Source organism: Herpailurus yagouaroundi, unplaced genomic scaffold (assembly GCF_014898765.1).
Source record: "Herpailurus yagouaroundi ecotype Mexico unplaced genomic scaffold, PumYag 193, whole genome shotgun sequence".
In the NCBI taxonomy this organism is placed as follows: domain Eukaryota; kingdom Metazoa; phylum Chordata; class Mammalia; order Carnivora; family Felidae; genus Herpailurus; species Herpailurus yagouaroundi.
Window position 1 is genome coordinate 8016392 of NW_024412424.1, and position 12455 is coordinate 8028846.

General features: G+C 56.2%; 1 protein-coding gene across 12 annotated transcripts in view; it reads right to left on the minus strand.

Annotated features, from left to right (window-relative positions):
- Positions 1–12455, minus strand: part of CACNA2D2 (calcium voltage-gated channel auxiliary subunit alpha2delta 2) — a 117212-nt gene that overhangs the window by 18202 nt on the left and 86555 nt on the right. For all 12 annotated transcript variants that reach the window (XM_040445462.1, XM_040445460.1, XM_040445459.1 and 9 more), the window contains exons 4-5: positions 6179–6223; positions 2798–2939 (exon numbers count right to left, since the gene is read on the minus strand). In XM_040445462.1, coding sequence (XP_040301396.1) covers positions 2798–2939; positions 6179–6223 — 187 coding nt within the window. The remainder of the gene's footprint in view (positions 1–2797; positions 2940–6178; positions 6224–12455) is intronic.

The following is a 12455-nucleotide window of genomic DNA, read 5'->3' on the forward strand; positions in this document are numbered from 1 at the left end:
GGCAGGGGCGGGGGCAGGGGCTCTTGGAGGGGCAGGGGCTATGCTATGATCTTGCTCCAACACTTGCACGCACACTTGCGCGCGCGCGCGCGCGCGCGCGCACACACACACACACACACACATGCATACAGCCTACACTCCCTAACAGGTATATCTGTGTTGAACCTCTGTGTTTCCAGTCAGGTGTGTGAGTCCCTCACCCTTCAACCTACCTGCCCAGCAGCCCGACTGCTGCCATGGGCACAAGGGCACAGCACTCTGCACCCATTGGAGGACACCAATGGGTTTTGCTCTCACAGTCCCCCATGACCAGTTACCCTCACCCTCCCTTTCCCCTGACCTCTGTGGCTGCACACAGGTGATTCTTTGGCCAGACCCACCCCTATGCGCCCTTACAGATCAAGGCTCCTGTCAGATGAATGGGCTCGGTCCTATAGATCCCTCAGCCAGGGCAGTGACTCAGGATGCCTTGAGCAGCATCCCCACCCCCAACTCAGGACAGGCCTAAATCCGGCCGATGTATGTGTGTGGCACGTGTTCTCTTATGTGTAGTGTGTCTGTCTCTGTATGTAGGACACTCAAAAAAAAAAAAAAAAACCACCAGGAGCTGGATACCTGCTACTGCCAGGCCTCTATACCTGACCCCTTCCCCTAGGGGCTGTTTTTTTCCTCCAGTTTCTTCCACTTCCTTTCTTACACCATTGTCCCACTTGCCCCTGAGATCCTCATCAAAGATCCACCCCAAGTGAAAACCCAAGAATGCCTTCCAAAGCCTCTGCTCTTCTCTTCAGAGCAGAGCCTCTGAACACTGAAATCTTTAAAGCAGATGAAGAGCTGTGATTTAAAGATACAAGTGCTGGGGCCGCCTGGGTGGCTCAGTGGGTTAAGCAGCCGGGTAGTGATCTCATGGTTCATGGGTTCAAGCCCCGCGTGGGGCTCTGCACTGACTGTGCGGAGCCTGCTTGCGATTCTCTCTCCCTCTCTCTGCCCCTCCCCAACTTGTGTGCTCTCTCAAAATAAATATATAAACTTAAAAAAAAAAAAAAGATATAAATGCTCAAGGCTCCACTCACAGCCTAGGGGGCGCTGACACATTCCAGGGCATGGTCCTTCTGTTCTCTCCCTCCAGTGTGTGGCCTCTGCTGCATCTTGTGTGCTGCCTAATTCTTCTCCCTCTGCTCCCTCTCCCTTCTCTCTGTCCTTGTAGCTTCCCTTAACTGACTATAATGTGAAAACAAAACACATTTCTAGCATTGGCTGTGCCTATTGAACAGTATGTTATGGTCCTGTTGCTAATTTAGAAACTTAGTGAGTCGAACAATTTCTATTTTTCTCTTTAACAAAAAAATAAAGCCAGGTTCTCAAATGTTTCATATAGTACTGCCTGTCCTGGGAGAGTCTGCCTGGCAAGTCCCAACCTTCACTGGGCCTCAGTTTCCCCATCTTCCCAATGAGAGGCTTAGAGCAGACTGTCCTGGAAGCCTGTCTAGCTGCTGCCATAGGGGTGTTACTGACTCAGGTCAAGAGCCAAGAGGAGACCCCCACCTCAGTTGGGCTGTCCCTGTAGGTATCCACGACCACATGCACACACACGCATTCACTATAAGACACACTTGTGCAAGCACTCCAGCCTCCCTGCCTGGAAAGGGCCTGCTACTCAGCCCCATGTGCACACACCCACACCCATGTGCACACACTCTCAGATCACGCTGAGTTGGGAAACGGGGACCATGCCCCCTCAGGCAGGCGATTACAGATTTAATTAAAAGTGACACAGTAAATAAAAAACATATAAAATGTAATTTGTGTGGGTAGCGAGGGGTGACTGGGGAGGGCGGTATGGCTCCTGTTTTAATTAGTGTGCCTGCCTGTGATAGTGCTCCTCGGCTGGCTCGGGCAGGTGGCCTGCAGGCGGCCTGTGGCAGGGATGGGATGGTGTGTGTGGGGGAAGCATCTGTCCTCACCCACGCCTGAGGCTGCCTAGAAGGCCTGGCTGACCCTAAGGGTGGAGGGGGGCCTCCCTGAGGACCCTGGAGGATTCCTTGCATTCTGGACACTATCCAGAAGCTGTGGGACTTGTGTTCCAAGACCCTCCACCTGGCGGGACCCTTGGATTCTGAGGCTGCCTTGTAGGTGCTCACAGAATTATGCTCAACAGACCCCAGGGCCCTAAGGCCTGCTGCTAGAGCTCTCTCTCTAGTGCTTGACTCTTGGTCTCCTTCCCCTACACCTCCCAAGATCTTCAGGAAGTTCCTCCTCATGTCTGACTCAAATCCTTCCAGCTGCAGTGACTTCGTTTCCTCATTATGAAAGCTGCCCTGTCCCTGGACAAGGAAGGAGACGTTCCAGGTTGTTGTCTGTGAGTGAGGACGTCCCTGTTCCTCCAGCCCTTGAGGCCACTTGATGTGGTAGCTCCTCAACCCATGCTTGCATGGGGCCAGGGAATGGGGGATGGTGGGGAGGAGCTGCTTTGGGGGCCTGTGGGGACTTGGTCCAGCATGTAGGGGAACAAGTTGTGTGCAAGCATTCATGTGGGCACATGTCTACACATGGGCAGGAGACTGCACATGCATGGGGTGGGGAGTCTGAGTGCTTTGTAGTTTGCTGAGGGTTAGTGTCAGGCCGTGCCTGAGAATGGTTTGATGACTGTGTGTGGGTGAGCATGTGTGACCTTGGGTATAAGTGGCTGAAGGCAAATGGCACTGGTTGAGCACCTGGGACCTGGCAGTGCCCAGGCAGTGGGCCTTGCCCCCATGGTGGTGGGGGAGGGTTATTTCTGATTGCTCTGCACACTCACAGCCTTTGTAGATGTCCGTGGGGATCTGCACGGCCGTGTACGAGTAGTTGACCTTGTTCTTGAAGTTTGAGTCCTCAACGAAGTCCAGCCTTAGGGTGCTGGCCTTGGACCCCCTCTCCACATCCTCACTCTCAGGGTCGTCCTGCAGAAAGGGATACCCCCCACCACAGTAGTGTCAGGGCTGGGAAATGGGGAGTGGGGTTGGACAGCTCTGCAGGCAGGAGAGGGCCAGAGCCTAGGTGATTAGGACCATCTCAGAATCAGAGACTATTGCAGTTAGAAATGGAGAGAGATGGAGAGACACAGGAATAGATGGATACGGGGTACGGACCCCTCACCCAGGAGGCCTGTGACTCCCACCTGCCCCTGCCCACCCTACCCACCATCCCTACATTTGCTAAACCCAAATTCCAAATGCCAAATTGACCCTTTCCCACATTCTTGAAAACCAATTATCAGTGAAGGAGACAAACCTTAGAGCCACTGAGAAAGAGCGGGCTGCAGCCCTCTACTTATAAGGACAGGCTTATGCAGTCACAGGGAGGCCTAGGCAGCCCGTCCCAGGAGCCTTGGAACACACACCCCCACGCTCCCTGGGCCCCGCCCATCCCCTGCATGGAGTTCCTTTGGCACCAGGGAGAGGGCCCTTGCCCCATCTGGGGGAGGGGCACCATCCCTACAGCTGATGGCTGTAGGGGCTGAGTTTGGGGGGAGAGCTGGGCTGGGGTGCAGGCTAGCATTGAGACCCAGTAACTTCCGGAGGGAGGGTCCTCAGTGCCCGCTAGCAGCAGGATTGCAAAGGTCCCCGTTGACTTTCTAAAATGAGCTGCAGCCGCCTGACAGGTGCCAATTACGGCATCTCTCGGCCGAGCAGGCTGGGCATGCGCCGTGCACCCCCGCCCACCACCACAGGCTGGCAGGAATGGGTCTGCAGCTACAGTGTTGATGCTGCAGCCGAGTGGGGGTGGGGGCAGGCAAGGGTGCAGGTGTGCAAGGGGGAAGGGAAGGGAAGATGGTGGCAGAGAGTGAAGAGGAAGGCAAGAAAGAGCCAGAGGGGGAGGCAAGGAGGGACAGAGATCAAGGCAGGGCAGGGGCAGAGCTGGGGGGGCCCTTGTGCCCTGGGAGGAAGGGGTGTAAGCAGCTGGACTATCCACATGCCCCCTCAGTGCCCTTCAACCTCTGGCTCAGCTCACTTCCACCCCCTCGTGGTTCTGCCGACCACTCACTGGGTCCTAGGCACAAGTGCGGTGTTCCCTCCTCCCGCTGTATCTTGTCTGGGGAAAGGGTGATCGTGTCTCCCTACACGTCCCCAGCCCAGGAGGGCTCTGGGTCCATCCTCCAGCCTGGGGAATGAATTACTGCCTAGATGGGGGTGCCGTGTGGGGGTTGGCATGGCTCGGAAGGGTCTGCAGCATCTCTTCAAGGGTGGATTTTGTACGGCAAAATCCAAGCCATCTGCTGCCCTCCCCTCATCCCTCACCACGTGTGCCACCCTCTGCCCACCTCGGCACACCCTTGGAGGACCCTCAGAAGCTCCTGGATGCTGGGTAAAGCCAGGGCAGGCAGCTGCGGAGCCTGCCGCCTCTGAGGCGTGAGCCACTCACGTTCTGCTTGGAGGAGGGGGAGGTGCGGGAGAAGAAAGCCCCCGAAATGTCAGCGGCAGATGAAGGGCGCTGGAAAATTTAATCTCCCAACTTTCCCAACTAATGTGACATTTGGATTCCGTTCTGATAAGCTATCAGCTGGCGAACTTTTTCCTTCCTTCTCTTTCCCCCACCCCCACCTTCTGGTTGGTAATTTAAAAGTAAATGGTCTAGAAAGATCTCTAACTGTACCTCTGGCAAAGATTAAAAAAACAAAACAACACAACGCAGGGGAGTTGGCAAATATGTGCATATTTATAGGAGGGCCAGGCGAGGCCCAGCTTTTGGCCCGACCTTAGCCCAGCCCCACCGAGGATGACTCTCCCTCCATGGGCAGGGAATCCGTGATTTAGGGCCAGGGGTTGGGAGTCCTGGACACAGGGAGTTCAGGGGATCCTGGTAGGGGCCTTGGTACCAGAAAGGCCAAGAAGCCCCCTCAGTGCTACCCGCATGCCGGGGGTTTTGTATGGTGGGCAACTGCCGTCTCCTGGTTTATATTTAATGCACTGATTGCTAAAATTACAGCCCGCTGCTGAGGGGTGTAAGGAATTAGATTCAGGGTCTAATTAAAGGTTCGCTCTTCATTTGAATTTCAGATTCCAGCTTTAATTTTAGCAACTTCTCTGGGAGCCACGGAGGCTCAGCCAAGGGGGAAGCACACCTGCTTTAGCCCACCCACTCCTCCTTCTTGGGCCCCCTGCCCGCCTGCCCTCCTGAAGGCTTACCCAGGCCAGCCTGGCACCACGGACCCTCTGCAGGGATCGCTTCCTGCCTGCCCACCTCCTGGTGTCATTGTCTACCTCCTGCTCACCCCAGGAAATGCCCCTGGCCAATAAGCCTGGCAGAGGAACACCGGATTTGGGGGCTCCTGCCCCAGCCAGTGCAGGTGGGATTCCAGAGAGTGAGCTGTTATGACACCTCTGTTCACAGAGGAGATAGTCAGGTTCAACTGCTTTTGCCTCAAAGGCAGGCAGATGGACTTGGGCCTTGACAGGTTCACCAAACACTGTCTACTCTGAGTGCCCTGCACTCTTGGGCACTCTTGCCTCCTCAGTAGGTCCCTTGCTACCAGAACGGTCCTATGTCTTTCATGTGAGGCCTCTGGTGACAGGGCAGCCCAAGCAGACATGGGCTAATCAGTGACACAGAGGCAGAAAAGCAGTGTAGGTCTGGGTCCTCCGGTCACCCCGAGTGCCGCCGCTTCTGAAGCAGTGACCCCAGCAGAGCCCGAGTCCTGTCCTTCGTCTGGAGAACAGGCACAGGGCTGGGCTGCCTCTTCAGCTAGGGCAAGACTGACTGAGCTCCAGGTGAGCACAGCGGGGACCACCGTGGGGTGCTCAGCACAACTGAAGCTGCTGCTCCCCTCACCACAGGGAAGGTACCTGCACCACCTGAAGCACACCCGATGGCCTACAGCCACAGCCACAGCCACAGCCACAGCCACAGCCGGGCCCTGCCTGCACATCTCCAGGAAGCCCTCCCAACTGCTCCCTCTTCCCTGCTCCCATAGCAGTCAGTCCCCTCCATGCTGGCACCTGGACTGACCCACCAGATGAGGTCCAAGTGTCTCACTACCTGTCTGGGGCTGGGCATGGGGCCTGTGCCACCAGTATTTTGCAGGGTGACCTCAGAATGTGGAAGAAGCTGAGACCTAACATTTCACAGCTGAGGCCACTAGCCCAGGGAGGGTGTGGGGCTCTGGCAGCTCTCCCTCCCCCAGTGTAGGTGGGGCACTCACCAGCTCAGCATCGGCCTTGGCGTCATAGTACAGGATGTCTTCCTCCTGGTGGGAGACAGACACCTTGACCCCCACAGCTTCTTACAAGGTCACCTGAAGTGCAGCCAGGATGCCTGCCCTGAGTCCAGCAACGGTCCCCTCACTCATCTCTCATCCAGAGGAGCCAGGGGGAGGGCTGTCGGGAGTCAGGCCTGGCATGCCCACCCCCACCCCAGACAAAGCCCTTCAGGGGCCCTCACAGGCTCCAGGGGGATGTGGTGCTCCAGGTTGGGTGGGGATTCCCCAGGGCTCCTGGACTCCAGGACCAGGGTCTTAGTACTGCAGCCCAGCTGAAGGGTGGGGTCAGAGCCAGCCTGTGTGCATAGACTCTGACTGAAGCACTACCGGGGTTGGAGGGTGTGTGTGTGTGGGGGTGTAGTGAGGAAGATGGGAAAACAGAGCCGAGTCTGGGCCAGAGTGAAATAATGACTCGACACCGCATCTTCCAATTTCTTCTATTAAAAAGCCTGCTCATTACGGGCATGTACTTATTAATTATCTGTGATTTGTTGTGAAATGCAAGGGGGTTTACACAACAGGAGCGGGAGAAAACAAAGCCCAGCCCCCGCGCCTGCCTCCCGGCCGCCTGCGCCTGCAGTGTTAGCCCCACACATCCCGGCCTCACCCGCCTGCCCGACGCCTGGGTTCTTGGCCATCTGCGCGTCATAATCACCGGCCACCCCGGGGACCCGTAACACAAACGGGCTAATTTCATGTTTAATGATCTTTAATCAGAACTGAGCGTGGCTGACAGAGGCCGCCAGAAGGTGAATCTGGTGCCATCGAGTGCCACCGGCTTAGGAAGGGCCATTCCACTCCTGCCCTTGTGGGCTCTAGGGTCAGGACACAGGATAAGGCCACTGTCCGAGTCACCCTCTTCCAGTGCTCCTCAGTGCTGTTTTGTACAGCAAAAGCCTGGTGCATGGCCCTGGCAGTCTGCTTTTTTGTGGTCTGAAAATGGGGGTGTTGATCAAGAAGTTTGGTCCCAGTGGTGCTCCCAATGGTCTGGCTGTAATACAGCAAGCACAGAGCCAGCGATTACTCTTTGGTGGGCAGAAGTCACCTTGGCCGCTTCTTTGCCGTGTGACCTCAGGGCTGCACTGCTCCCTCCTAGCTCAGGCTCCCCATGCTTCAGGGTGGGGCTTGGCCTTGGTGACTGCCCAGGTGCAGGGTCTGAGGCCATGGTGTGAGGTGGTCAGTATGGGGGCCTGTTGTGGGGACAGTGGTGAGTTGTCTCCCACCAGAGGTCTGGGGGCTACAGGCCACTGGCTATACCCGTAAGCATAATCCAAGCATTCTGCAACACTGACTACATGCCTGGCACCACGCTTGGGCAAGACCACAACAGCCAATGAACGTAAGACCAGAGGAGACTTGATTGCTTCCGTCACCAGAGACATCTGTGTCCAGCATTTTGCACATACGGTAATGTGGGGCTTGTGACCCCCCAACATACAGATGAGGACACGGCAGGGGTAGGAAAGGCTTCGCACCCAGGCTCCAACCTGCCTTCCTGTTGCATCTCCAACCCTTCCCACACCCACCCACCCACCAGTCCAGGAAGACTGGAGCCCAGGTGGGCCAGGGGTGGGGGTGAGGGCCGGGCCCAGGCTCCAGGGTGCTCGGCCTTTCCTTGCGCCTGGCTCCTACCGAAGCACATAATGAAAGCTGACATTACATCAAACACAATAAGGAGTTTCGGTTGATGAAGATCATTCCTGAACACACAAACCCATTAAACCGAGGGGAAAAAATATCAATTCAACACACTCGCTGGCAAAAAGAAAATGTGATTTGTTATCTAAAAGGGGGTTATAAACACGGCTCTGATGCTCTTTCCCTCCGTAATGAAAACAGGCGGGCGCGGTGGGAGGACTGCAGATTAGAACATGGGGCTTCACTCACCAACTTTTTAAGCAAACCTCCAGCAAGGACGGGAGAGGGCATGGGCAGGGGCCGGCAACTCTGGGGCCCCCAGGAGACCTGTGCTTCTCTCACAGGCTGGGCTGGCTCCTGTCTGCACCCGGGCCACCCCTGGGCCACCCTTCCAGTTGCTCCAATGGGTCCCTTTGTCTTTTTGTCCTGCTGTTTCATGGTCTCAGCAGAGAATCAGATGTTGGTGGCATCAGTGACACAGGGGGAACGTGTCATTCAGGAGGGTTCCGGTCCCCTGTGGACCATGCACAAGGCTCAGGAATCTGTATGTGGCCCTTGTGCCCCAGGAGGCAGGACCCCTCCCTACGTCTCCCACCTTGAGAGGCCAGGCCATGCCCCTTCCTTGGGAGAGAGTAGCATTAGCATGGGGTGGTGGCGGGCAAGGTCACATGTGTGAAAATACATTGTAGACACAGCTGTGGTCTCTATGCTTGATGTGATGTGGAGCTGGGGGTGTGACCATCAGGGTTGGGGTGGGAGGGTCCCTGGAAAGGCCTTTGTGTCTGCTTTGGCCTGCACAGTGCCCTGGTGTCCACCATTACTGCCCTGCCTTGGTAAGACCACGAGGAGGTGGTACCTAGTGATTACACGCAGGGGCCTTGGCAAAGGGTCCTGGCCTCAAATCCTGACCTGAACATGTGAGCTCTGGGATCCAGAACAGTGAGTGAAGACTAAGCCTGGGGCGCCTGGGTGGCTCAGTCTGTTGAGCGACCGACTTCGGCTCAGGTCATGATCTCACGGTTCGTGAGTTCAAGCCCTGCGTCAGGCTCTGTGCTGACAGCTCGGAGCCTGGAGCCTGCTTCTGATTCTGTGTCTCCCTCTCTGCCCCTCCCCTGCTCATGCTCTGTCTCTTTCTGTCTCAGAAATAAATAAACACAAAAAAATTAAAAAAAAAAAAAAAAAAAGACTAAGCCTGAAGCCTCAAAATCCCCAGCAGCTCCATAACTACCCCCGGGAGTCACCGCGATCTCATCAGTGAGGCACGGGTGCCTGTTAAATCCTGCAGCCTCAGTGAGGCTTTGCTTCAGGGTCTTGATTTCCCACTATATAAAGTCGGGATGATGATGATGCCCCCTCTGAGGGAACTAGGACAGGGAGCAGGGCCTCCCCAGGCATTAGGGCCAACCCTATGCATGGGCGGCCCTTAGGTTTGCAACTCCACAGCCCTGGGAGGGGCCTGAATGTGGAAGAAACCCTCTGTTTGTGGAGAAATGGGCATCCCTAATGTCTGGGGTTTATACCCAACACCCCTTTCTATTACCTGGTATTTTAGGGGCCATTTTGCTCAAACTGGGCAGGGGGTGGAGGGAATCACCCCTTCTGAACTCACATTTCTCCCCCGTGTGGATTTCTGTACACAGATGACACAGGAAGGGTGGGGCTAGGGGCCCACCTGGCCCTTGTATAGATGACACATACACTTTCCTTAGCTGGAGCTGAGCCCAAAAGAGAACACGAGGGGTGCTGGCAGGTGGGAAACAGGGTGAGGAAGCGAGCATGGGGAATAGCAGTTGGTGTCATTTGGTACCATGGGATACAGTGAGGATGCTTGGCCTTCCTGCCCTGGCTCATTGCCAGCTCAGCTCAGCCAAAAGGACTGTTTTCTGAGAGAGCCGTCTGTCGCCGGCTTGGCAGAGAGGCAGGCAGCAGGTCTGATGGCTGGGGCAGACTTCAGGCTGGGGAGGCCACCTGTCCTGTCCAGCCGGCTCCTCTGGCCTGGCCCAGCCTTCACAGTCTTCCTTTTAGGTTCCCAGACAGAGCTACCTGTCCCATCAGACCCCCCAGGGTAGAGCTGTGTCCGCCACTCCCAGACTCCCCAGGGTAGGACTGCTTCCTCCATTAGACTCCCAGGGCAGGACTCTGTCCTCCCACAGGTCCCGATGTTGGCATTGAGGCCTTGGGGCCAATGGCATCTCCTGCCTCTTCCACCCATGCCCTGGCCCAGCTCCTCCCTGGTGGTGGTTTAGATGGCAGATAATGCTGGCACAGTGTGGTGGTGGTGCCAGGCACGGTGTCCAGCAGGCAGGCCATCTTCATCTACCCTAAGTGTTATAGGCACCAGAGCACCTGCTGTCTGTCTGCAGGGTCATGGGAGGTGCTGCCTGCTAACAAGGACCATGGCTTTCCTGGGGTCCAAGGGCTGTGGCTACAGGTTCCCTGCCTCTGCCGCAGCCAGTATGTGGGGTCATGGCCTGAGACTAAGAGGGAAACTGGGGGCCTTCACATCCAGACACGGCTCCCTCACTCTTACCTCAGCTCTGACCTTGCAGACCCCAGGATCCCCCAAGTCCCTGGGCTGGTGTAGATGGTATGTGTATACAGATGTGGCTATACCACTGTCCATTTCTCAGAGGTCTGCATATAGACCTACTGTGTGCTGTTGACACAGGGAGGGCCACGTCCTACTGATCGTGAAGTGGATTCCATGTGCCAAGCATCTTCTCTGTGCCCAGAACTGCCGGGTGCCATTCTCCCCATCTCAGAGGTAAGAAGACTGAGGCCCAGCTGCTCTTGGCCAACTTGTCCACAGGGCACTCGACTGGGTACATGGACAGCTGGTGGGCAACACTGAATCAGGTCCAGCTGCTTCTGGCCTAGAGGAGCCTTGAGCGGGGCAGACAGATGAGCCCACTGGGATACTGGCCTGGGGCAGCGGGTGCCAATCCTAGGCTTAGAGACCAGAAAGAGGAGCCCGAGGGAGTTAACTGGAGAGGGAGAGGCATTGCTATTTTGAAGGAGGAGGAGAGGGTGTTACAGGGAGACGGCCGGGCGTATGTAAAGGGCCTGGGTTTGACACTGGGGTTGTGGCTCTCCTAGAGTGCTGGGAGGAATATGGCTCTTTGTCTGTACCTTCTGAAGGTCACTGGGAAGGACATGGTTTCAAGGGTGGGTGGTGTGCCTGCAAGGGACAAAAACACCATCCCTTTCCCAGCCTCAAGTCCCTGTGCCCCCCTGGCATGGACAGTCCCCACCTGCAGCTGCTGCCAGCTCTCACTGGCAGCCCAGGCAGGCATGGCTGGTGTGCCAGCTAATGGGCCCACCATTAGCACTTACGCCTTTCGTCCTGGCAGCTGGGGCAAGTGCAATGCTTCTGGTGAAGAACAGGGCCCTGACCCAGCAGCTGGGAAGCAGGGGTGATTACAGCTTCACCCCGCTCAAGATATAGACAGACAGGCAGACTGACGGACTGAGGGGAAGGTGGTGGTAAACACCAGCTGGCCCTGTGGTCACCCACAGCTGGGGGCATTCCAGGTCAAGCTGAAGGGAGGGGGCTGGCCAGAGCTCACTTCTGCCTCATACTAGGACAAGAGCACCCAGAGCCAGAGATGCACCCACACTGTCACCAACTTGGCATCTCTATGGCCTGACATGTGGACCTCCCCTTTCACACACCATGCCTGGGCCAGCAGGCAGCACCAAAGACCAGCTAGTCCTTTGCCAGACGGGGACACTGGAGCCCAGAGAGGGGCAAACCCTTGCTGGGCCCCACAGTTACTCAGTGTCTTAAGCAGTACTGGTCTTAGTACCCTCTGGATGCCCCTGAGACCTTGGCCTTCCTTCTTGGCAGGCCCCTGTGGTGCCCACTCTGGCTTGGGATAAACTGTTCCTGCCTCTGGGAGTAGCTGCAAATCAGAGGTCAGGAGTCTGGCAGGATGATCCTTGGAAATTTGGGGTCTTTTGCAGCGTCAGGAAAAAAATAGGTTTGGGGCCGAGGCAGCCTCTTTGTCTTCTTGTTTGGGGCCTGGACTGGGAGGGAGAGAAAACCAAGCTGAGGGTGGGTCTTTTCATTCCATCATTCCCTCTTCCTTCACTCCCAGTCCTGTCTGCTCTGCATATAGTCCTGGGTGGGGAGGGAGGATGCAGGTATGTCAGAAGCAAAGAGCCGGAGCAAGAGCTGAGGGTCCTGGATACCCAGAAAGTGGAGGAGCTGATGGCCGGGGCATGGGAGAGGCCTCCCTAAGAAGGAACAGACAAGCCGGTCCTCCAGGAGGAACAGAAGGCATTGGGTAGAGATTGGGAATGGGTCTGGAGTGAGGTGTTCAGTGTGGCTGGGGCATAGGAGGAGCTGGGTGATGAATGAGGATGACAAGGGGACAGGAACAGTCAGATCCTGGGACCCTGAGCACAGGCTGAGGGCTGGGTCCTGCAGAGGAGTTACCAGAGTGGGGGCTGTTTGCAGGTGGGGGCATGGTCTGAGTGGTAGGTGCCAGTGGCTACCACCATGTATATTTCTTTTTTAAAAAAAAAAAATTTTTTTTTTTAACGTTTATTTATTTTTGAGACAGAGAGAGACAGAGCATGA